Raw genomic sequence first — 25796 nt, 5'->3', positions numbered from 1 at the left:
TACGTGCCCAAGCTGAGCACTCACCTCTGGCTCCAGGGATGCTCTCGTGTCTCGCTGAGGAAACACCTCAGTCGGTCTCCCTGCTTCTGCCCTGCGCTCCCACTGTCTAACTTCAGCAGCCAGAGCAGTCCAGTTAGCATTCCAGTCCATGTCTGTCTTCTGCTTACAGCCCTCCAAGGGCTCCCATCTTAGAGGAAAAGCCCAAGAGCCCACAGTGCCCCCCAAGGTCCTAAAAGATGCCCCCCTTACCTCTCTCACCCCATCCCCACCTGCCCACTCTGTTCCAGCCTCGCGGGCCCTCTGCAGGTCCTCAAAAGGCCAGGCACGCTCTCGCCTTTGCACCTGCTGCTTCTCTCCCTGCACCGAGCTGCCCAGCCCTCCTTCAGCAGAGCTTCTGAGGCCCCTTCCTGACTCCGGGTGGATTACGCACCTCCAGCCCCTGCTCTCCAGCCCCCTGCCTCTGTCTTCGCCTTAGCACTATCGCCATCTCTCCCACTGTAGGCCTCAATCTTGCTTGTCTGTCCCACCAGGCTGTAAGTTCCATGAAGCACACATTTTGCTGTTTTATTCGCTGCGGTCTCTGCGCCCAGCCCCCGGATTAGTTTCAGCAGAAGGTGGAGGCTCATCATTATGTGTGGTTTGAATGAAGGGAGTTAATCACGGAGGGAGTGTGCCCCTTCTGTTTCAACATCCCTCTCCCTGGCCTCACCTGCTTGGTGGCCGGGGCAGGGCGGGCATTCAGGGGCTCCGGAGGAGCTTGTTATGGGAGCATCTCCACCAGCTCACCTCCCTTTCAGAAGGAGGAGGACGGGGGTCCTCAGGAAGGGAGGGAGGGCCCAGCCTGGCTCTCTGGGGGTCACCTATAGGAGACTGAGGGTGCAAACAGCCCCCCTGCATTTCCGTCCCAGGAACAGCCTTCTGGAAATCAAGAGGGAATCCTCTTTCCCGCCCCTTTGGGTGGGGAGAGAAGCCTTCCTGGGACCAGATGCAGATCGGACCTCCCCGGGGTGTTCCCGCCGGGATTGGTCCCAGCAGCGGCAGTGTTTGTTTCCCCGGGTCGTGTTCCCGGGAACACTGAGGGCTTTAGGACCAGGAGCCGGGCGCCCGCCCGCCCGCCCGCCGGCCCGCAGCGTCTTGGCCGAGCGCGGAGCGATGTGTGAAAGCAAATTAGCCTGCTCCGGCTTCACATCTGTGGGTCCGACCTGACCTGAAGGGTCCAAAGGAGGACGGGGGTCAGCTCTGCCGGACTGAGACCTCCCGGCTTCCACCCCAGACACCTCACAGCAACCTGACCCTTCATGCAAGCGGCGGGGGGCTGGGAGCGAAACACGTGGGACTCGCCCCCTGAGCAGAAAGGAATTATTCTTTCTCCCAAAGAGGAAAAGGGCATCAGGGTTCGATCTGAAGTTCCCCCCTCCCCGGCCCCCCGTGGATGGGCTTTCGGAAGGCAATTAAAGACATCCGCTCAGAGAGGACCTGGGCTGGGACCTGGGTCGGTGGTTTTCTGATTGTCAGTGGCAACCGGTCTTACACACGCTGCTGGCAAGTGTCAGCTGCGGGGGGAAAAGGACCAGGTTAAGTAAGCTGGCAAAAAAGAAAAAAAAAAAAAAAGCTTCCAAGTGGACCCAGGAAGCCGGGTTGCGCTGCCAGCGTGGAGGACCCCGGAGCGGGAGGAGACAGTGAAGTGGCCCATGGCCTGTTGCGTTTGGCAGCACCGCGCAGCATGCTTGTAAGGAAGCGGCGCAGACACGGACCCTGCCGGCGGCAGGCGCTGCTCGCCCTCCTGGCGCTGGGGTGCGTGCTGCTGATGCTGGGGGCCCTGCACCCGCCCTCGCACGCCCTGCCCCGGGCGCCCCCAGCTCCCCAGGCGGCCGGGCGCAGCCCCCAGGCCGGCTACCGCCTGGACTTTGGGGACCCCCAAGAGTGGCTGCTGGAGTCCGAGGAGGAGGACCAGGAGTACGGCCCCCTGCCGCCCCTCGTCTCCCTGCGGGAGGACCAGCTCCTGGTGGCCGTGGCCTCGCCCAGGGCCGGAAGGAACCGGAGCCGGGGCGGGCGAGGCGGCGGCTACCGGCTCATCCCGCGGCCGCACAAGCAGCAGGACCCGGTGGCCCCGGAGAGGGACTGGGCGGCCGAGGAGGAGGATGGGGAGGACGGCGAGGCGTCCGAAGAGGGGGAGCGGACCGCGCTCAGCCGGGAGGAGGCGCCCAGTGCCCGCAGCCCCCGGCACAGGAGGGGCTCGCGGCATCCGCTGTAAGTGAACCCCGGCCGCCCCTTCCCGGTTCCCGGAGGGGCGCAGACGCTCCTCCCGCCGCCCCGGCTGTGGCAGGCGGCGCTTCTCCAGGTGCGGTCCCCGGACCGGCGGCACCACCTGGGAACTTGTTAGAGCCGCAGAGGCAGAACCCCCGGGTGCGGTCCGGCCGTCTGTCTTTAACCAGCCCTCCAGGGGAGACCCACCGTCCTAGAGACGGAGAAGGAGGAACTCTTCCTGTCCTTTCTCTTCCCCACCGACCCGGGTTCCAGTCCTTCTGTCTCTGGATCTGCCCGTCAAAGGTATCTCTAACCCCGAGGGGCTTGAGAGCCGACGTTCCCCGAGACGCTTCCAGGACTGAGACTCCAGCACATTTTCATATTCTGAGTGTTGGGCTTGCTTTTCTTTTGGATGAAGGTAACGACTGCAGTTAATATTTATGTGGATCTTGCCATTGCTTGGCTTTAATCAAAGAGCTTTTCATCTATCGACTGGTAAAGGCCTTACAGCTTAGCGAGACGGGTGCTAGCTCTGCTATCGTGCCTATTTTATAGGTATGAACACGGAGAAGGCAATGGCAGCCCACTCCAGTACTCTTGCCTGGAAAATCCCATTACGGAGGAGCCTGGTGGGCTGCAGTCCATGGGGTAGCCAAGAGTGGGACACGACTGAGCGACTTCACTTTTTCACTTTCTTGAGGCACAGAGAGGCCAAGTGACTCGTCCACAATCACACAGCTGGGAGGCGCCAAAGCAGGGATTTGCTCCAACCAGCCCGAGCCCCTCCCTACAGTATGCCTTGCCCCTTAGTCCACTAGACAAGGTGGGCAGTGCAGGATCCAGGAGCTGGACTACTGCGCTGATGCAGTCTGACCTGGCAGGGTGGCTCCATCACCTCTGGGACCACCCCAGGAGGCAGGGTGGGAGATGTGATGACCCACAAACTGTGCTCAGGGAGACGGTGGGCTCGTCCTGGACGCCCTGCGCTCCCCACCATCCCCAGCATCCAGGGGCAATGCAGCTGGGTAGCTGGGTACTTGGATCCCTTCCTTGTAGGCTCGACTCTTCCCGGAGCCGGGAGAGTTTCTCAGGAAGCAAACCCACCCTCCGCGCCTCCGGGTGGGAGCGGGGGAGCGGGGCAGCAGGGGGCGGGGCCACGTAGTCCTCGGAGGCTACGCGGCTCCTAGCCCGCAGGGGTGGGCAGGTGCGCAGACTCTGGACCTCAGCGCCTCCTTCAGGTCGCAACCCTCCGCCCTGCTGCTTGTCTCCAGGTCTCAACCGAAACAGCTCCTTTCGGGAAACTCCCAGAACTGGCCAGGCCCGCCCTGTCGCCGTTTTGGGCTGCCGGCCGCTTTAATTCATAGCCCTCGCTGCAGCTGAGGGTAAATGGTCCTTGATGTTGGTTCATTCAGTGCCTGCTTCCCTTGCCATGCGGTGAGCCTGGAGAAACGACTGCTGGATGAGCCGATAGAGCGTCTTCTAATTCTTTGACGCATCTTTTCATTGGCTTCCCTGGTGGCTCAGGGGGTAAAGCGTCTGCCCGCAATGGGGGAGACTCGGGTTCGATCCCTGTGTCAGGAAGATCTCCTGGAGAAGGAAATGGCAACCCACTCCAGTACTCTTGCCTGGAGAACCCCCACGGACGGAGGAGCCTGGTAGGCTACAGTCCATAGGGTCGCAAAGAGTCGGACACGACTGAGCGACTTCACTTCACTTCATTGGCCTAGAGCAACAATGTTTTACTAACCAGACACACGGCCTCAATCAAGAGTCTGTGATTGTGTGTGTGTGTGTGTGTGACTGGGTGTCTGCCTCGTGCAAGGTGAACGCGCTGCGTTGTGTGTTGCGTGGACGCTGTGCCTGTGTGTTGTGCGCAGTGTTAGTGGTGTGCACAGCTGCGGGTGCTGTCACGTATGCGTGTGTGTCTTCAGGGTGTCAGGGTTCGTGTGTGCACACGTCGTGATCGCATGACGTGTACACACATCACACGTGTACATGTGACATTGTGTCTCTGTTGTGATGCGATGCTCAGGCTGCACGCTTTTGTGGTACGTGTGCACGCGTATCGTGTTGTGACTGTGCTGCACATGTGTGATCCGTATGGTGTGCTGAGTGCTGTGAAGCCCGTGGATGCGGTACGCCGCCTGTGGCGCGTGTGGCATGGTGTGCGCCTGAGCTGCGAGGGTGTGCGTGTGTGTGCTGCGATGGACGGCTCGTTTGGCGTGTCTGTGTGGTCTGTGAGCATGTGTATTTGCTGTGAGTGTGCCGCTCATGTGTTTTGTGTGCGTGTGCTGAGTGTGTGTTATAAATGTGTTGTGCAAATGGTGCGTGTGTACTTTTGCGGGTGCGTTGTTGGCGTGCTTATGGCCTAAATGCACGGGTGGGTGTTGTTCGTGTGATGTGCATAGGTGCATGTGTGCACGGGTGTGTGTGCACCACTCCTGGTCAGAGTGACCAGCTGTCTGAGTTTGCTGGACGGTGCCGTCAGGAAGCCCCTTGGTCCCGGGCTCGTCCGTCGGGCTGTCTCCCCTCCCCCAGGAGGGCTCTTTCAGGAGGTGTGCGGCGCCCTCTCCTGGCTTCGGCCTGTCCCTGCAGCCACGAGCCCGGCCCTGGGTCCCCAGCTCCCCCACCCCCCAGGGGCACTCCGGGCGCTAGCGCCTCCCCCTCCTCGCGGGGCACCCGGATGACAACGGGTTCTCACCCGTTGAGAGGCCCCAACCCCACCTTCCTCCAGGGTGATGGGACTTTAAAACCGGCCCCAAACGCAGTCCTTTAAAGAACAGCCATGTCAGAAGCTCCTCTCCTGTGTGTCTGAGGACACTGTATTCACCAGGTTGCACAGAGCGCGCTTCTCAAATTTCAGCGTGTAGGCAGATCCCCTGGGCATCCTGTGAAAGTACGCAGTATGACATATTTGGCCGGGGGAGGGGAGGGGAGGAAGCGCCAGAGATGCAACATTTCTATCAGGCTCCGGGCTGATCCCCGGACTGCTGGTCCACAGACCACACTCCGGAGCAGCGAGGGGCTTTATCACTGGTTCCCAAATATATGTGCATGTCAGATTCCTGCAGATTGCTTGTTTTTTAAAAAAGTAGATTTTTCAGACACCGTTGCTAAAAGCTCTCCGTGGTTCTGAGTTGGAGCCCAGCAATCTGAATTTTTACAAGCTGGTACTAGACAGCTGGGGGTGAGTGTGAAGCTGAATTTGCCTCTGTGTTCTGACACTGAGCTAAATACTGGAGACACAGTTTGGGGTGAAGTAAACAAGAACAGCTTTATTGCTTTGCCAGGCAAAGGGGACCCCCGCAGGCTAATGCCCTCAAAACTGTGTGTCCCCCAACCTGGAGGGGGCATCGAGAAGGTTTATAGTAACGGTTCAAAGAGGGCGTGAGCAGCTCAGGGACCTTCTTCTAATTGGTTGGTAGCTGGGCTTCCCTGGTGGCTGCGTTGAAGAATCCGCCCGCAATGCGGGAGATCTGGGCTCAGTCCCTGGGTTGGAGAAGCGAAAGGCTCCCCACTCCAGTCCTCTGACCTGGAGAATTCCTTGGACTGTATAGTCCATGGGGTCACAAAGAGTCAGGCACAACTGAGTGACTTTCCCTTTCACTAGATAAGCGGGAGTCAGCATCATTACCGCTCTGGTTCCAACTGGCCTGGGGTCTACATGCTTGTGGGCAGTGAACAGTTAACTTCTCCCAGCTGGAGGGCGTTTCAGTTTCTGCAAAACAGCGCAAAGGTATTGCTGTGTGCATCCCTTGATGGGGACCCAGGACCCTGGCCCAAGGCTCCACTGTTGTTCCTCTTGACTGGTTCTCCCTGCTCTCACGTCCCTCCCTTCTCCCCTAATTGACAACTGCTTGAATCTGCCCCTTGGCACTCAGGGAAGGCCTCGGAGGCTGAATGAAGGCTGCTTCCTGTAATCAGAGGAATGGGGGAGACAGAAAGGCTTCGTGCCCAGGAGGCCCGCAGAGCCCTGCGGGGTGTCAAGTGGAGAGGCAGTGGGGTTCTGGATGTTTCCACAGGGGAAATAGTACTGGGGTTGGAAGATAGAGAAGAAAGGCCGAAAGGAATGCAGTCGCTTTCATGGCCCCGGGTTTGTACTTGAACGCAAACGGCAGCTCAGCTGTAGCTGGCTCTGCGCTACTTGCTAACTCTGACTTTGACTTTGTGTTATGGTTTGCTCTGGGTTTCCTTGGCTGTGTACCCACCCCATGACGAAACCATACACCCATGGGACAGTGGCCCCAGGGCTGAATTCTGGACACGACCCCTTACCGTGTGACCTTGCGCCATCACTCAACCTCCCTGAGCCTCAGTTTCCCCACCTGTGAAGTGGTGATAACGGTAAAGCCCTCGCGGAGGCTTGTGATGCAACCGAGAAGGCACGTATGCCAACTTCCCCTAGTGTTCAAGTCCAAACGGAAGACGCCCTTGGCATATTCTCAAGGGTAGGTCAGGGGAGTGAGCTGGAAAGAAGCTTGGAGGGGCACCTGTGGACTGCACACCATTGTCCTTTCTCTGACCCATGAATTATCTTCGGCAGCCTCTGGCTGCCAAACCATCGCAAACTTGGCAGCTCTCGGAATTACCTGGAAAGTCTTAAAAAGGACTCCTGCCCGGGTCCCACTTGCAAGGATTCTTAAATAGTCAGTCTGGGCTGAGGCCTGGGCGTCCTCTGGAGTTGTGACATGTTGTCAAGGAGGAGGGGGTGTGGCTCTCCACAGTGTCAGGTCAGTTCCTGACAGGCAGCCAGACACCGCAGGATGGCTCTGCCAGCTGGGCTGCAAACGAGGACAGCTGCCAGGGCATCAGTAAATCTGAGCGGGCGGGCCCAGCCCTAGGGCAGGTGAGGGGACCACTACTGATTTGGTAGGAGCTGGGAGTGGGGAGCAGTCAGTAACTGGGCAGAGATGGGGGCGGGAGCCCAGCTAATGCCCCACCTGTAATGAGAGGGAAAACAAGCCCGTGCGTGTGCTGCCTGGCTGGTCAGGTCACAAAGGTACCCTGTGATCACCAAGCCCCCCGAGTCCAGCAAAGCCACAGCCAGGGAGGGCAGCTCTCTGCATCTCCACTCTGGATCCAGCCCCCACATGGGGCTGCGGTGTAGACTGTGCCGAGTGCCATCCTCTGAGATGGAACACCCAGTACGCAGGGTTGGGGGGTCCTGCCTTGTGGTTTGAGGGTTAGACCAGAAGCGGTCAACCTGCATCTTATCTTTTTTAATTACTAGTGAAAGTGAAAGTCGCTCAGTCGTGTCCGACTCTTTGTGACCCCATGGACGATACAGGCCACGGAATTCTCCAGGCCAGAACACTGGAGTGGGTAGCCGTTCCCTTCTCCAGAGGATCTTCCCAACCCAGAGATTGAACCCAGGTCTCCCACATCGCAGGAGGATTCTTTACCAGCTGAGCCACAAGGGAAGCCCAAGAATACTGGAGTGGGTTGCCATTTCCTTCTCCAGGGGATCTTCCCAACCCAGGGTTTGAACCCAGGTCTCCCGCACTGCAGGATTCTTTACCAGCTGAGCCACAAGTGAAAGCTAGTGTTTATTTACTCCAGAGCCCTCAAAGTGTGGGGCTTCAGACCTGCAACATCGGAAATGCAGAGTCTCAGACCCACTCAGCCCTACTGCTGGAAAATCTGTTTCTAACAAGATTCCCAGGTGATTTGTGTTCATGTCAAAGCTTGAGTAACACTGATGAGGGTTCCAGTTCACAGCGCTGCCTGCATGTGAGAATCAACTGGGGGGTTTTATGAATGACCGTGGCCAGCTCCTCCCCACAGACTAACCAACTGAACACAGCCCACAAGGACTCACTGTCAGAGATTCTCGTGTGCAGCCCTCATTAGTCCAAGGCAAGGGAACCAGGGTCAGAGCAAAGCCAAGGGTGCCTGGAGCCCCTCAGAGGAGGCTGGGAGACTTTGGAGATCCCTCCACAGAGAGAAGAGGGTTGTGGGCACCTTGTGTGGCTTGTCTCCTCCGTGGGCAGTGACAGGCTGGCATCCTCAGCCTCATATGTAGGCTCAAGCCCGTCCACACCTCTCTCTCATCTGTAAACTCCTTTGTCTGTCCCTCTAAGGCAGGGGTCCTCAACCCCCAGGCCACCAACTGGCACCGACCCGTGCCCTGTTAGAAAACCAGGCTGCACAGCAGGAGTTGAGCGGTGGGCAGGCAAGCAAAGCTCCATCTGCATTTGCAGTGGGCCCCGCTACTCGTGTTACCATCTGAGCCTCGCCTCCTGTTAGATCAGTGGTGGCATTAGATTCCCATAAAGTGAAAGTAGTGAAAGTGTTAGTCGCTCAGTCGTGTCCGACTCTGTGTGAAAACAGGGACTGTAGCCCACCAGGCTCCTCTGTCCATGGGGATTCTCCAGGCAAGAATACTGGAGTGGGTTGCCATGCCCTTCTCCAGGGGACCTTCCCGACCCAGGGATCGAACCTGGGTCTCCCACATTGCAGGCGGATTCTTTACCATCTGAGCTACCAGGGGAAGCCCTAGATTCTCATAAGTGAAAGTGAAAGTCGCTCAGTCGTGTCCAACTCTTTGCGACCCCATGGACTGTACAGTCCATGGAATTCTCCAGTTCAGAATACTGGAGTGGGGAGCCTTTCCTTTCTCCAGGGGATCTTCCCAACCCAGAGACTGAACCCAGGTCTCCCGCATTGCAGGCAGATTCTTTACCAGCTGAGCCACCAAGGATGCCCAAGAATGCTGGAGTGGGTAGCTTATCCCTTCTCCAGCTAATCTTCCTGTCCCAGGTATCGAAACTGGGTCTCCTGCATTGAAGGCAGAGTCTTTACCAACTGATCCATGAGAGAAGCTCTAGATTCTTATAGGAGCACAATAAAGTGTAATGTTCTTGAATCATCCCCAAACCATCCCCCTCTCCGGTCCATGGAAAAATTGTCTTCCATGAAATCGGCCCTCCTTGCAAAAAGGCTGGAGACCACTGCTCTAAAGCATCGTCCCCAGGCTGTGTCCCAGCAGCCCTGGCCCCAGGCCTGGCCTGGAAATTGTGGTCTCCACGATGACCTTCACCAGTTAGGGGCACCATGGGCTGAACCCAGGGGTTTTTGTAGAATGCAGGGCATTTGTATCATTATCCTGTTCCTATAGACAGCCAGCCTGTATACCTCTTGAGAGCAAGAACAGCATCCACCTTCATTCTCTGAATAAATATTTCTTTGTGCCCGCATGCATTCTAAGTCACTTCCGTCATGTCCAGCTCTGAGTGCTTGGTTAGCGACTATGGAAAGTGGGAAGGTGAGCAAGCCCCAGCCCCCACCCCTAAGGAGCTTAGGATACCCTGAGGGCTGCAGACAAGCAACCAGCTGCGACATGGGTGGGGTCAGGGCTGAGACAGGGAAGCCCATCTCAGTGGGGGACCTCGACTGATTTGGTAGGAGTTGTGGAGCGACTTAGCACGCACAGGGGTCAGGAACTCCAAACCAGCTTTAGAAAACCCAGCAGAAACCTTTCTCCTCTGGCCAGGCAAGGGGAGGGCAGACGAGGGTTTGCATCACAGCCAGGCCATCTGGTGCGCGGCTGTGGCTCCTTCTCTTCGGAATCAGCCTCCAAATGCACGTTCTGAGGTCACAGGGGACCCCAGAGCTGCAGAAGGCCAGGGCGTGCATCTGTGTGTCCACACAGATCCAGGCTCTTCTGATCTCCGAGTGTGAAGTTTGTGTGCACTGAGCAGCTCTCCTGAGCCAGAACGATCCCTTTTAATCCAGGCAGCAGCCCTGGATTAGAGGGGGGGTCTCAGCCTCCCCGTGTTGGCTAATTAGCGGGTATAAGATTCAGAGCCACATTGATTTGGTTCCAAAGCCCTGGGTCCTTCCTTCCTCCCTGCTGCCGCTCAGAAAGTGGACAAGTGAGCTCGGGTGGGCTTTTGGACACTTGTGTGTTATCCACACACCGAGAGCGTAAAACATGCACCAGGCGTTTGGTTGAAGGACAAAGAAAGCGGCACCATCACTTAATAATAAAAGCAAGCTTTTCTTCTGGGAGTGCCTCATCGGACCAGGTCACATCTGAGCATTGCTTCTCAGTGTCCAAGAGCTGTTTCTCTGCCCTGCCTCACCCATCCCCCCAGCAAGGCCGTGGTACAGACAGAGCAAAAAAACAAACAAACAAACCCCACTTGACAGAAAGAACCCCGGTCACCCCAGGAGGGGAAGGGACTTGCCCAGGTCCCCTGCATGGACCCTAACCTTTGCTCTCTTGTTTGCCTTCCTACCTACTGTATTCCCTTGATGGACTTGAAGATACATCACGAAATAGAAAATTGCTCCTAACATCCTGTTTAGTCAAGATAAAGGGAAGTGTACTTGGGAAAATCTTCCTTTCCATTCCTGGTACACGGCAAGCCCCTGCCCACCTCCAGTCCTTAGCAGAAGCTGTGACATCCGCCAGGAACACCATTCCCCACCAGGCACCTTCTCTGACTGTGCCCCACCCACCCTCAGGTCCTGGCCTCAGCTGTTGAATAATTCTTTGATTTTCTGTTTAATGGGATATAAAGTCCACAACATCAGAGGCTCTCTGAGCTGGGGTTCCCCCCAAGGCAGACCCCAAGGCAAGGATTTGTTTTGTCCATGGTGCCAGGGAGCCCTGCTTGGGGGCTGGGATGGTGAGGCAGAGAATAGGGGACAGCCGACAAAAAGCGGTTTTGCAGGCGGTTTCCTCTGTGGGCAGCTGAGGCTCAGCCCTGAGGGGGCAGCTGGTGACGGCAATTGCTGCCCCTCGCCTAGGGTCTGGGCTGCTGGATTTTAATGCACCGACTCCTTTCAGGCTCCGACTGCAGGCAGCTCCTGGGGCCGGAGGAGGTGACTCTGCAGCTCTCCAGGTGCTGGTGCGTAAGAGGAACATCTCTGGCCGTCAGAGAAAACCGCCAGACGGTTGAAAGTCAAGCTGTGCTGTACTCTAGGATACCCCCCAGGGGATACGGGTGGGGGCATCACACAACTCTGCTTCAAGCCTTCTATCTACGATGAGCCCCTACATGTGAACAAGTTCTGTTCCAAGAGCACATTCCCAAGTCCAGTTTGTTCGCAAGTCCAACAAAGTTAGCCTAGGTACCCAGCAAACACAATGGGCTACATAAAACTGCTCAGTTCAGTTCAGTCGCTCAGTCGTGTCCGACTCTTCCCAACCCCATGGACTGCAGCATGCCAGGCCTCCCTGTCCATCACCACCTCCCGGAGCTTACTCAAACTCATGTCCATCGAGTTGGTAATGACATCCAATGAGGATGAAATGGTTGGATGGCATCACCAACTCAATAGTACTGTACTGTAACCAGTTTATAATACTTTTCACACAAATGATACATTAAAAAAATCACAAAAAATAAAGAAATAGTTTCTAATCTTACAGGGCAGTACCTTGAATGGTACAGTAGTCCAGTGCAACAGCTGGCACACAGGGGCTGGTGCTGGGTGAACGGGCAGGAAGAGCTGCTGAATGGAGGAGACAGAGAAGGCGGGAGATGGTAGAGCTGAAGGTCGTCAGCCTTGGGAGACGGAGGGCGAGCTGCAGTGTCGCTCACCCCTGACGCTGATGGCACAGGGTCTCGTTCCTTGTTGGAATCAGATGCACATTCATATCTTTGAAAGTCTGCAACTTGAAGATTCATATGGAGGGGACTTATTGTATTTAATCCTCCTCCCAGTCCTTATACGTAGTAGGTTGTCAGTCAATAACTGTTTTATGACTGGATAGAAAATAGAAAGTTGAGATCAAAGAGAAAATTAGAGTGAAAATAGGCAATCAATGACTAGGAAAGTGAAAGCCGCTGAGTCATGTCCAACTCTTTGCAACGCCAGGGACCGTACAGTCCCATGGAATTCTTCAGGCCAGAATACTGGAGTGGGTGGATGTTCCCTTCTCCGGGGGATCTTCCCAACCCAGGGATTGAACCCAGGGCTCCCGCATTACAGGCAGATTCTTAACCAGCTGAGTCACCATTTTCTTACTCTGAGGTTCCTGGCGGCCAAAGTGAAACAGGAAACACCATAAATATCGAGACCCTTGTTGCTCAGGAGGAGGACACACATCATGTCCTCAAAGGAGGAAAGGATTTTCCTGGCACTTCTGTCTTGAGAAAATTTCCTCCAGAGTTGTATGGATGGGACAGAAGAAAGTGCTGGAGGAGACCACGCCTCCACAGGTGTTACGGAGACCATGATGCAAAGCAGTTGTCATGAAAAGCTTTCTTTCACTGTTCTCTGAGAAAAGCTGAGAGCATGGTGCCAAGCAAGACTGCACAGAAGCAAGTTTCTAAGGCAGCCAAGACAGTGGGATCAAAGGAAGTTGGTTTCTGAGGACTTTACTAAATCAGTGTAGACAGCCCGGAGCATTTGATGAAACAAAGGGATTATATGTTCTTCAGATAATCCCCTCCCATCACAGTCACTGGAACGAACACAAGCTTTAGGACTGAATTCACAACATGCGCTTCAGTCCAGGATGCCAGTGTCCATGTACTGGTCAAGAGCACAAGGTGTAGAGAGTCACACTGGCCGTCCGCTGTTTGCTGTGTGTGCAGGCATGCTAAGGCGCTTCAGTCGTGCCCGACTCTTTGCAACCCCAGGGACTGTAGCCCACCAGGCTCCTCTGTCCATGGGATTCTCCAGGCAAGAGCACTGGAGCGGGCTGCCGTGCCCTCCCTCGAGGGATCTTCTTGACGCAGGGATCAACCCAGAGTTTCCTGCGGCTCCTGTATTGCAGGCAGTTTCTTTACTGCTGGGCCCCCGAGGAAGTCCCGTTTGCTGTGCAGCTGTGAGCAGGTCACTTGAGCCCTTTGGGCTCCAGTTTTCTCATCTCAGAATGGACTGCATATGCCTTACCTAGTGCCACATACATACCACCTCAGAATTTAGTGACTTAAAAGATGAGTAAATTGGCCTTCATAAAATTTTTAAGTGTTCTTCAAGAAAGTGAAAAGACAGCCCAGAAATGGTAGAAAGTATTTGCAAATCATGTATCTGATTAGGAACTTGCATCAGAACCTATAAATACCCCTTATAATAAAAATAAAAAGATATCCTACTTAAACATAGGCAAAGGATTTGAATAGACATTTCTCCAAATAATACATAGGAAATTACCAAAAAGCACAGGAGCTGATGCTCAAATCATTAGTCAGTGGAGAAATGCAAATTAGAACCACAGTGAGGCACCATTTCACCCCCACTGAAATGACTAAATTACAAAAAAAAAAAAGACAATAGCAAGTGATGACAAGGCTGTGACAAAATTGCTGGAATACAAAATGGTGCAGCTGTTGGAATACAGTTTGGCAGTTCCTCAAAATATCAAACATTCATTTACCGCATAGCTCAACAATGCCAGTTCTAGGTATATACCCAAGAGAATTGGAAACACATGTTCACATGAAAATTACACATGAATGGTCATAGCAGCACCACTCATAATAACCAAAAATGGAAATACTCAAATGTCCATCAACTGATGAATGGACAGAGTGAGGTCTGTTCAAACAACGGAACAACATTCACCAGTGAAGAGGAGTGAAGTACTGATACATGCTTCAACACAATGAACCTTGAAAACGCTGTGCAAAGTAAAGGAAGCCAGGCACGAAATGCCGCAGATCATATGATTCCATTTACATGAGATTTTTAATCTTCCTGTAGTCCTTAACGGTCACTGTACATCTTATCCTCATTTTACGGATGAAGAAGCTGAGGTAGTCAGGCTCTTGGAAGGTTTGCAGGAATCGATAATAAACAGCCTGTACTGGAAGGTTACTTATGAGTAGGGCACTGGTCTAAGCACTTTATATGAATTCACTCATTTGCTCCTTCCAACAAACCCATTTTGCAGATTAAAAAATTGAGAGTAAACTGCATGCTTGAAAAGGACTTATTGGAATCAAGGAGATTCTGAAAAATAAGCATTGGTTACTACAGAAGCGACTGGGCCTGTGGATCTGGAAACTGTTGAAAGGAAGGATGGCTATTAGTAAGCCTATGTCTCTCGTCCAAGACAGCTCTGGGATTTGAATTCAGTGTCAAAGTCTGATATGCACTCTTCCTAAGCATCACCAACTTGATGGACAGGAGTTTGAGTTAGCTCCAGGAGTTGATGGACAGGGAAGCCTGGCATGCTGCAGTCCATGGGGTCGCAAAGACACGACTGAGCATCTGAACTGAACTGAATTTCCCAAGATTCCCTCAACTGTCAGGGTGTTGGAGCTCTCAGGGAATCTCCTCCCACACCCCTCTCTGCCCCTGGGCTACCACATGGACCCATCTGGCCACCCCCGTGTGACACGGTGCTGCCCAGAGGCTGATGAGGCCGTCGCTGGAGTGATGACCTTGGACCCCAGCAGCCCAGGCATGTATCCAGAGCCTCTTCCTTCCACGGGGTTCTGCACAGCCTGCCCAGCCCATAGACCCCTGTTCTTGTTCACTCCACCCCCCAGAAGCAAAAGAATCAATCCTGGCTCCTCTGAAGAGCATCTTGCGGGCCCTGAGACACAGGCCTGACCGAAGCTCTGTCTCTGCTATTTTGCGCTGCTCTCAGAGCCTCGGTGGGAGAGCTGGCCTGCCCCCAGGAGCCCACGCCGATCCTCCTGGGAGCACCACATTGCCACCATGGTTACTTTCAGCTCGCAGCCCCGGCAGCTCTGTGGTTGCCCGAAGAGGTATTCCAGAGCCATCTGCTTATATCCTGAGGATGTGTGAGCCTCTTTCCCTGGAGCACGTGAAGGGTCCTCTCTGAGCTGCTGCCAGACACCCGCCTCCACAGCTCAGGGAGCCCCCACCCCCTTAGCCTTGAAGAGTTTCCAAAGCTTGCTTGCTTTTCAAAGTCCTCGAAGCCAGTTGAGTTCATCCCAGCCACGCACCTTCCCTGTCATCTCTTCACCCGTCTCTCTCACCAGGAAGATAGAACACAGTCCTTTCTACTTGTAAAATCTAGAAAACTCTGGACAGGACACGGAGGGAGAGCAGGACAGGCCTATGAGACTGTCTTCGAAAACCGCGCTCCCCTGTTTCGTCCTCATCCCTTCTCCCTGTTGTATGCAAAGGGCTCTCCGAAGAGTCAGGAGCACAGAATTTCGAGGCTTGCAAGAGCCTTTGGGATCCATCCTGCAGTAATAATATATCTTCTGATGAAGGCAGTGAATGCAGAGCGCTCGCTCAGGGCCAGCACTGTTGCAGGAAGGGGGACCCCTTCCAGGGCCCGAAACTGGGGTCTTGTCTAACCCTCGGAAATGAATTGTCCGAGGAGACACATGTGGCTGACAAAGCAAGAGATTCTATTGGGAAAGGGCGCCCGGGTGGAGAGCAGCAGGGTGAGCGGACCCAGGAGAACTGCTCTGCCGCGTGGCTCACAGTCTCGGGTTTTATGGTGATGGGATTAGTTTCCGGGTGGTCTTTGGCCAATCATTCTAACTCAGAGTCTTTCCTGGTGGCGCACGCATCGCTCAGCCGAGATGGATGCTAGTGAGAGGGATTCTGGGAAATGGACGGACACGCGGTGTCTCCTTTCCACCTTTCCCGAACTCTTCCGGTTGGTGGTGGCTGATTAGTTCCGTATTCCTTACCAGGATCTCCTGTCATAAAACAGCTCATGCGAATGGTTACTATGGCGCCTGGCCAGGGCGGGCGGTCTCAGTCAGGGTGCTTCCCCTAACAGCTCCATTCTTTTTTTTTTTTTTTATTGGAGTCTAGTTGCTTTACAATGTGCATTGGTTTCTGCTGTACAGCAAAGTGAATCAGCTATGAGCTGAGTAAGTGAGTGAGTGAAAGTCACTCAGTTGTGTCTGACTCCTTGCAACCCCATGGACTATACAGCCCATGGAATTCTCCAGGCCAGAATACTGGAGTGGGTAGCCTGTCCCTTCTCCAGGGGATCTTTCCAACCCAGGAATCAAACCCAGGTCTCCTGCATTGCAGGCGGATTCTTTCCCAACTGAGCTATCAGGGAAGCCCTCTCTCCAGAGGATCTTCCCAGCTCAAGGATTGAACCCGGATCTCTCACATTGCAGGTGCACTCTTTACCAGCTGAACCACAAGGGTAGCCCAAGCTGTGGCTCAGCTGGTAAAGAATCTGCCTGCAATGCGGGAGACCTGGGTTCGATCCCTGGGCTGGGAAGATCCCCTGGAGAAGGGAAAGGCCACCCACTCCAGTGTTCTTGCCTAGAGAATTCCATGGGCTGTATAGTGCATGGGGTTGCAAAGAGTCGGGCACAGCTGAGCACCTTTCACTTGTTGTTGTTCGATTTCACTACAAGGACACACGTGTGCACACACGCACGCGTGTGCGTTGTTTCCTATCCTCATATTCTATAGACTGGGGATAGAGCAAAGGGTCACTCCCTTGGGATGGTATGGCTGTGTTCTGAGGTGATGGACTTCAGTCCCTCTGAATCTACACCCGTGGGAACCCCATATGCAAGCCTCTTTGTCCCCAATTCCTCTCCTCTCTGACTCAGAAAACAGCCATCATGCAAGCAACCGCCCAAATAATGTTTTGGGGTTTTTCTGTGCCCGCTGAGTTCACTGTGGTAAGACTCCTTTTCAGTATTCCTGGTATTGTTCCACTTCCAATGTGTTATTTGAATAGCCCTGAAATCAAGCTGCAATCATGTGTAGTTCACTACTTTGTTCATCTCGGGGATGCTTCTAAGAATACTGTCATCTCTTTAAGAGGGCCTTCTTTCTAGAGTCCACAGGAGTTTCTCCTTTTAAAATTCTGCTTATTTGGTTGTCGCTGTGCTGGGTCTTCACGGCAGAGCAGGGTTGTCTCTAGTTGCTGTGAGTGGGGGCCACTCTCTAGGAGCAGTGAGCGGGTTTCTCTTGCGGTGGCTTCCCTTGCTGCGGGTCCCGGGCTCTAGAGCACAGCTCAATAGTCATGGCCCTTGGGCTTAGCTGGGCTTCCCTTGTGGCTCAGTAAAGAACCCACCTGCAATGCAGGAGACCCCAGTTAGCTGCCCCACAGCATGTGGGATCTTCCTGGATCAGGAGCTGAACCTGTGTCTCCTGGACTGAGCCAGGAGATTCTTTACCACTGAGCCAGCAGAGAAGCCCTAAAGTCCATCAGAATTTCTTTTACAAATCAGTGCTATATTTAGAAACAGGTGAAATCTAAATAAGGTCTGTATGTGACTTCACAGTATTGAACCATGTCAAATTCCTGGTTTTGGTAGTTGTGGGTGGTGGTGTACAATTCTCTCCCTGGGTGGAGCTGGGTGAGGATAACATGGGAATTCTCTGTACTACTTTTGCAACTTCTTGTGGGTCTTAAATGATTTCAAATGGAAAAGTTATCAATTGTATAAAAAAAAGTCTACCTGGTATGTAGCTTTTCTGACGGTAACAATTCTCTAAATCTCCCATTTTACTTTGGGTTCCAGGAAGCTTAGAGTCAAATTTTAAATTCTCTCTAGAGAATTAAGGCTCTTTTGACCTACACATGTACAGCCTTTTCCAAATGTTGACTTTCCACTTGTCAAGAAAAAGGCACAACCTAAGAGTTGAGAGGTGTGTTTTATTTGGGAACCTTACTGGACTGTAACCGGGGAGACATCAACTCAGACAGCTGAGGAACTGCTCCCCAGAAGTAAGAGAGGAGCCAGATTTATAGGAGCTTTTGCTGGAAAAAAAGAAAAGCAAATAAACCATGGAGTCAACATCGAATGGAGTCGAACATCAAGAGATTGCTGCTAATCACAAAAAACAGACATCTCGAGTTAATGATCTTAGTGCGTTGCTCTGTGTGGGAAGATGCGAGAATCTGGGCTCACTGAAATCATTTCTTAGATACTCATCTTCAGTAGCCTGTTTTCCTCTATCCTGAATCCCCTCGGGGTACACGGAGAGGTGGGGCGGGGAAGGAGCTGTACTGTCTGATGGCTGCAACATTCTTTTTTTACAGGACCAGCAGGCAGCATTCTTTTTAGGCTTTTTTTTTTTTTTTAAATCATCATTTTGTTGTGCATACTTCTTTGGGGTGACTTTGAATCAGTTCAGTTCAGTTCAGTCGCTCAGTCGTGTCCAACTCTTTGCAACCCCCTAGGCTGAACCACGCCAGGCCTCCCTGTCCATCACCAACTCCCGGAGTTTACTCAAGTCCATTGAGTCGGTGATGCCATCGAACCATCTCATCCTCTGTTGTCCCCTTCTCCTCCCACCTTCAATCTTTCCCAGCATCAGGGTCTTTTCCAATTAGTCAGTTCTTCACGTCAGATGGCCAAAGTATTGGAGTTTCCACTTCAGCATCAGTCCTTCCAATGAATATTCAGGACTGATCTCCTTTAGAATGGACTGGTTGGATCTCCTTGCAGTCCAAGGGACTCTCAAGAGTTCAAAAGCATCAATTCTTCGGCGCTCAGCTTTCTTCACAGTCCAACTCTCACATCCATACATGACCACTGGAAAAACCAGAGCCTTGACTAGATGGACCCTTGTTGGCAAAGTAATGTCTCTGCTTTTTAATATGCTGTCTAGGTTGGTCATAACTTTTCTTCCAAGGAGTAAGTGTCTTTTAATTTCATGGCTGCAATCACCATCTGCAGTGATTTTGTTGCCCCCCAAAATAAAGTCTGTCACTGTTTCCATTATTTCCCCATCTATTTCCCATGAAGTGATGGGACCAGATGCCATGATGTTACTTTTCTGAATGCTGAGTTTTAAACCAACTTTTTCACTCTTCTCTTTCACTTTCATCAAGAGGCTCTTTAGTTCTTCTTCGCTTTCTGCCCATAAGGGTGGTGTCATCTGCATATCTGAGGTTATTGATATTTCTCCCAGCAATCTTGATTCCAGCTTGTGCTTCTTCCAGCCCAGCGTTTCTCATGATGTACTCTTCATATAAGTTAAATAAGCAGGGTGACAAGATACAGCCTTGACGGACTCTTTTCCCAGTTTGGAGCGACTTTGAATACTTTATGAAAAGAAATAGTGTATAAATACAGAAACAGTATTACAGTTGTCACAGCCAGCTTATGAGATGTTCACGTGCTTTGTTGTTCCATCATCTAAGGTTTCTGTTTCACCTTTATCTAAAAGCACTCACCTAGAACCAATCCCTCCCCATGTAGCATTTTTCCCAGAGAGTCACAGGCAAGTTTCCGGTGCATTGAGAGCTCCAGCTTCAGCTGGGACGCATCCAGCAGAGGGGTGTCCAGCTGGTGAGCAGCTGGGCTGATCCCCAGGCCAGCACAGATGCCTTTAGATGTTAGAAGTCTGAGGTCCTTGAGACCACCCCAGTTCAAATGCAAAAGCCTCTCTGAGGACAGACGGGTGGTTTCAGCAGCTGCAACCTGGAAAGGCGTGCTCTAGCAGTTCATTTTTTAAAAGTGCCTTTGTGGACAGGTATGAACTGGATGCTGCTTTATGGGTCAGGTTGTTATTAGAGTTCATTCCACTGTGGATTCACTCGGAATCCTCACAGGCCCCATGCTCAGCAAACATAAAGCAGAGCATTCTCTTCACCTGGAGAGGAAGGTGGGAACCTGTCAGTCTCCCGGCAGAGATCACACCATCACACCATCACACACACACACACACACACGTTGGTCCGGTCACAAGCCAGCAAAGGGAAAAGGGTGTGACTGCTGTGAAGGTGTAATATCCAGCTCTGCCAATCACTGATCATGTGGCTTTGATGAGCCTTGTTCCCTCTGAGCCTCAGTTTCTTCATCTGAAAAGTGGGATGAGGTGGTCCAAGCCACAGACCCAACAGGCATTAAGGTGCGTAAAGGGCTTGACACAGCATCTGGCATGTTGTTACTGCTCCCAAAGGTTCAATCCTTGCCCCTTCTTCAATAATAATTACAATATTAATCAGAATAATAATTAGCATGTAGAGAGCTCTGATCAAGATGGCAGGGTAGAAGAACATGGAACTCACCTCCTTCTACAAATACATCAAAAACACATCTACAGGTGGGGCAGTTCTCACAGAGCACCTCCCGGGCCGTAACAGAAGACCTCAAACTCCTGAAAGGACAAGAAGGGTTTCTATGCAACTGGGCAGGATGAAAGGGGAAAGGCAGGTAAGTGGGACAGTTCCTGGGTCTCTGTGACGGAGCTGAAAAGAGGAAATGTTCCTGAACCCTGGGAAGCCCCTTCACCAGTGGGGAGCTCCCAAACGGAGCTTCAGAGGCTCAGAGGCAAGCCCAGCCACCAGCCTGTGGCAGACAGAGCAGAGAGGCCTGCACAGATGGTCCAGCCACAAGGCTGGGCACCCAGCCTGAGACACAGGTCTGCTGCTACGGACTGGGGCTGGGTGCTGAGACTCGGAGTTCAGAGGCCTGGCCTGGGGAGAGGACTGGAGTTGGCTGCTGGGAGGCAGCCTGAAGGGCCTGGAGCGTGGCCCAGCTCAACGAGAGGTGTTCTTGGAAGAAGCCCAGCCCTCCACAGTAGCAACGCACATTGCTAAGTAGCATGCCAAGGGCAGCGCCACTATAGCAGCTGCTGTCTCCACGCGCTGACCCCTACCTCCGCGGGCTCCTAGAGAGTGCCCCCAGCCACGGCTCAGGGGCTCAGCAGCAGATGCCAGAGGCTGCCCACACATAGAAGGGTGGATGAAACCACAGCTGAGCCCCAGGGGCCACACTACTTGGGAAGCAGGGCTGAATTTTGTCTCCCTGCAGTTGTGCGAACCATGGATTTACACCCCTGCCCCTGGCTTTGTAAAGTCAGCACCTGTGTGTCATCTGACAGACACAGATCTACACCAAGACAAATGATAATTAAAATGGCAAAAGTTAAAGAGAGGATGACAGGGGAACCCCTATAAGGCCATCAGCTGATTTCTCTACAGAAAAGTTGCAGGCTACAGGGGAGTGGCAAGATATATACAAAGTCCTGAAAGGGAAAAAATTGCAACCTAGGATACTCTACCCAGCAAGATCATCATTTAGAATAGAGGGAGAAGTAAAGAATGTCTCAGACAAGCAAGAACGAAAAGAACAGAGCAATACTGAACCTACCCTAAAGGAAATATTGCAAGGTCTTCTCTAAATAGAAAATAAGTAAGAATCTATAGGAAAGAGAAAATTACAATTGGAAGGTAAAGAGGTAAAGCATGTAAATAAACCAGTACACAGATTTAAAAAAAAAAAAAAGAATTTTTCTGTGAAAGTGATGACAACCACAATGAACAGCAAAAGGATGAACCTGAAGATGCAAAGTCATAAAATCATCAAAATCGTAAAATGTGGGGGATGACTAAGAAGACACAGTTCTTTTTTCTAGAGTGTGTTTGAACCTATATGACTACCAGTCTAACAGAAGAAGATATAGGAAGGGATTAATGTATTTGAAAAACAGAGTGATCACAAATCTGAAACATATAATAGATCCACAAAAACCAAGAAGCGAAGAACATAAGCATAATACAGAAGAGAGTCAGCCAGCCACAGAATGGAAAAGGACGAGGAAGAAATACAAAATCAACGGGAAACCAAGGTTTAAAATGACAGTAAATACATGTCTATCAATAATTACCTTAAATGCCAGTGGGCTAACTGTGCCTCTAAGTGTGCCACATCTAAAAGACATAGAGTGGCAGAATGGGTCAAAAAACAAAATACAACAAGGACCCATGATGACACTGCCTGCAGGAGACCCACTTCAGGGCAAAGGACACACACAGAGTGAAGGAAAAATTACCATGTAGTATGTGTCAGACGCGATGCTAGATTGTAGGAATACAAAAGTAAAGAAAACAGCGTCCCTGCTCTTAAACAGATGATCCTTCATGTTGACGGGACACTTCCGTGTATCTCGTCCTGTTAAGGCCTCACACCAGCTCTGAGGGGTGGGTGATCTTGTCATTCATTCCCATTTCACAGATCAGGCCAGTTGTCGGCTGAGGAATGGTGGTGACCTCTCAGCTGAGGGGAGAGGCAAGGATACACACTGCAAAGCGGTTCTTGGAGTCCGAGGCCTGGGAGACAGTGGACAGCACGTCTGTGAGGGTGCCATGGGTTCTCTTTAGTGGAAATTCTGAGACAAGCCAGGGAGAGAGCCGGAGGAGAGCCGCTGGGTGGAGCCGCCCCGGCTGGGGCTCTTTCCCTCACGCCCTGCCTCTCCTCCCTGCAGGTGCCTGCAGCAGCCGCCGCCCGCCGACAGCCTGCCCGCCGCCAGCGTCGTCCTCTGCTTCCACGACGAGGCCTGGGCCACCCTCCTGAGGACCGTGCACAGCATCCTGGATACGGCGCCCAGGGCCTTCCTGAAGGAGATCATCCTGGTGGACGACCTCAGCCAGCAAGGTGGCCGCGGGCTTCCTGCAGGCCCTCTCGGGAGGGCGTGGACCCTGGGGTCCCCTGTGCACAGACTGGGGTTTGGAGCCTGTGTAGGCGGGAGTCCCCGAAGCGGTCCCGCAGACGGGGATTCGGGTGCAGGAGACTCATCCGGGAAGAGCCCCAGAGGCTCTGCCCCCTGTGACACCCACAGGGTGTGACGCTGGCTGCAGGCGCAGAACCAGCAGCTGGAGGGTGACTGCGCTGCCCTCTCGTTGTTGGCTTTTTTGACCGCACTACACGGCGTGTGGGATCTTGGAAGTGTGGGGCCCTAACCACTGGGCAGCGGGGGGTGGTCCCTTGTACTGACCTTTTCCGTAAGGCACTTGAGCACTGGAGCATCTGCAGATTTCCGTGTCTACGGTGGGTGGGGGGACTCCTGGAACCAACGCCCGCACCCCGACTCTGAAGGGTGACTGTCCGTTGGGCTTTCCATCTCTGCTAGTTTGCTCATCTGGGCGCACTCACACCTGTCCATCTGCACAGTTTTCTGATCTTGAATATGCTGTGCTGTGCTTAGTCACTCAGTCACATCCAACTGTTTGCAACCCCGTGGACTGTAGCCCACCAGGCTCCTCCGTCCATGGGATTCTCCAGGCAAGAGTACTAGAGTGGGTTGCCATGCCCTCCTCCAGGGGATCTTCCCAACCCAGGGATGGAACCCAGGTCTTCCGCATTGCAGGCAGATTCTTTATCAGCTGAGCCCCCAGGGAAGCCCAAGAATCCTGGAGTGGGTAGCCTATCCCTTCTCCAGAGGATCCTCCTCACCTAGGAACCGAACCTGATCTTGAATACAAAGCCTAAAAAGCCTCTCTCAACCTGTATCCTCTGTAGGACTGTCATTCCTGAAAGAGTGTGTAGACTTTTGATCTCAGTCTCTAGCCTCCCATTTTCTCTCCATTGCTCACTCCCCCACCACTGCAGTTAAGACCTCTCTGGCCAATGCCACCCTCTGGGTGCTGCCTACGATGGACCCTCTGTCTTTGGCTTCCTTGGCCCCTGTGTCTTAGTCAGGTACCCTAGAAGCAGAGCCTGAGATGGGGACTTATGTGTATGTTATTGGGGCAGGGCGGTGCTCTCAGGGGACACTCTAGGAGAGCGGGGAAGCCTGGAGGAGGCGGAAAAAGTTGAGCTAAGATGAGGTGCCAGGTGGTCAGCCACGGCCCTTCCCAGGTGCTCCTCAGCATCTGTCTTGCCTTGAGGCAAACAGTGGGCTTGGTATTCAGGCAGCGGTCAGTCATTGCCAATCCCCCCATCACCCACCTGCGGTGAGGGGTGGCATTCTGCCCAACTCCCTGCTACTTGCAGGAGAGGCGGCTCCGGTCCCCTGGGTTCTGGTCCCCTGGGGCACGTCTCCAGGGAAGGATGGGGACTTCCAAACCAGCAAGAGGGTCCCAGCGGAGCGGGGCGCCAGCAACGTCTGCTCCAGCCTCTCTGCTGCCTGTGGAGAATGCGAGCACGTTCTCTTCTCTCCTAGCTTCAAGACGCCATGTCTCCCGGTTTTTACCAGAGGGAACCCCCATCCACCCAAAGGAACTAGGCATCTCGCATCTTAGTGACAACCACCCCACAATGTAGGCGATGCTCGCCACCGCTCCCAAGAGGGGCCTGTTGGCGATGATCCTAGTGATGGTCATTGCACCCTCGAGGGCTGTGGCATCCCGCGATCTCACTGACCACCCCCCTGTCGATTCCAGGACAACTCAAGATGGCTCTCAGCGAGCACGTGGCCCAGTTGGAGGGCGTGAAGTTGCTCAGGAGCACCAGGAGGCTGGGCGCCAGTGGGGCCCGGATGCTGGGGGCCGCCAGGGCCACCGGGGATGTGCTGGTCTTCATGGACGCCCACTGCGAGTGCCAGCCGGGCTGGCTGGAGCCCCTCCTGGCCAGAATAGCTGGTGACAGGTAACTCACCCCCGGGGGCTGTAGAGCAGGAGGCGGGAGAGGGAGAGATGGTCTACAGCCTCAGCCACTCACGGAACACACCCCGCCTCCCCGGCCACCACTGCCTGAGCCGACTGCAGCTCCAGTGCCCAAGCCAGGGAGGAAGGGTCATGGCCAGAGAAAAGGGGAGATTTCCAAGGGCAAAGGGGCAGACCCCCCTCTTAGGAGTGTTCCTGGCTCAGGAGGCTGACCATGCTGTTTCCCACTTGAAGATTGGTCCAGGCTCCTGCCTTAGGGATACCTAGTTCTTTTTTAAAAATATGTATATCACTTTATAGTATACAAAGAGCTCCTGGTCATAGTGCAGGGTCTGGGATGTCTTCATTCTATTTTTTTAATAGACTTTATTATAGAACAATTTTTGGTATACAGCAAAATTGAGAGGCAAGAATGATGGAGTGGGTTGGCTTTCCCTGCTCCAGGGGATCTTCCTGACCCAGGAATCGAGCCTGGGTCTCCTGCACTGCAGGCAGAGTCTTTACCAATTGAGCTACAAGGGAAGCCCCCCGTTGAGAGGAAGTTACAGAGATTTCTCATACATCGTCTCCCTCCACATGTGCGTAGCCTTCCCCGTTGTCAACATCTTCCATCAGAGTGGTAAAATGGTTAAAAATTGATGAACCCACATTAACAAATCAAAAGCATCCAAGAGGGATGCCTAGTTCCCAAGGTAACCTAGTTGTCAAGGTCACCTAGCTCTCAAGGTCAAGATCACCTAGCTCTCAAGGTCGTCTAGTTCCCAGGGTCATCTAGTTCCCAAGGTCACCTAGTTCTCAAGGTCAAGGTCACCTAGTTCTCAAGCTCATCCAGTTCCCAAGGTCATCTAGTTCTCAAGGTCATCCAGTTCTCAAGGTCACCTAGTTTCTAAGGTCATCTAGTTCTCAGGGTCACCTAGCTCTCAAGGTCACCTAGCTCTCAAGGTCACCTAGCTCTCAAGGTCACTTAATTCTCAGCTGAGGTTGAGGCTGCTCTGTATTTGAGGGCTTAGTGATGGAAGGCAGTCTGAGGAATCCCACATTTGTGTGTGTGTGTGTGTGTGTGTATGTGTGTGTGTATGTGTGTATGTGTGTGTGTTGAAGAGCAGCGGGGGATTAAGATGCCTCCAGCCCTGCAGAGCAAGCCGCCTTCCTCTGGTCTGTGGCCCAGGAAAGCTCTCAGCCCCGTCCTGCTCTGTCCCCCTCAGCAGACAGAGTCCCGGGAGGGCCAGCATCAGTCTTGGGGTCGCACCTGAGCAGCAAAGCTCTGGGAAGAGAGACTGCAGAGCTTCTTGCTTCTTAGTATAAGACATTTCCCACAAACACTGAGAATTTGCATGAACTTCCA

General features: G+C 53.1%; 1 protein-coding gene across 2 annotated transcripts in view; it reads left to right on the top strand.

Annotated features, from left to right (window-relative positions):
- The first annotated feature begins 1107 nt into the window (after positions 1–1107).
- The window catches only part of GALNT15 (polypeptide N-acetylgalactosaminyltransferase 15), a 44039-nt gene continuing 19350 nt past the window's right edge, over positions 1108–25796 (top strand). For both annotated transcript variants that reach the window (XM_040263653.1, XM_040263643.1), the window contains exons 1-3: positions 1108–2250; positions 22333–22502; positions 24230–24434. In XM_040263653.1, coding sequence (XP_040119587.1) covers positions 1724–2250; positions 22333–22502; positions 24230–24434 — 902 coding nt within the window. In that variant the 5' untranslated portion in view covers positions 1108–1723. The remainder of the gene's footprint in view (positions 2251–22332; positions 22503–24229; positions 24435–25796) is intronic.

The sequence above is a fragment of the Oryx dammah genome, unplaced genomic scaffold (assembly GCF_014754425.2).
Source record: "Oryx dammah isolate SB20612 unplaced genomic scaffold, SCBI_Odam_1.1 HiC_scaffold_2, whole genome shotgun sequence".
Lineage (NCBI taxonomy): Eukaryota > Metazoa > Chordata > Mammalia > Artiodactyla > Bovidae > Oryx > Oryx dammah.
The sequence above is the reverse complement of the archived record's forward strand: the minus strand, read 5'-3'. Positions and strand labels throughout refer to the sequence as shown.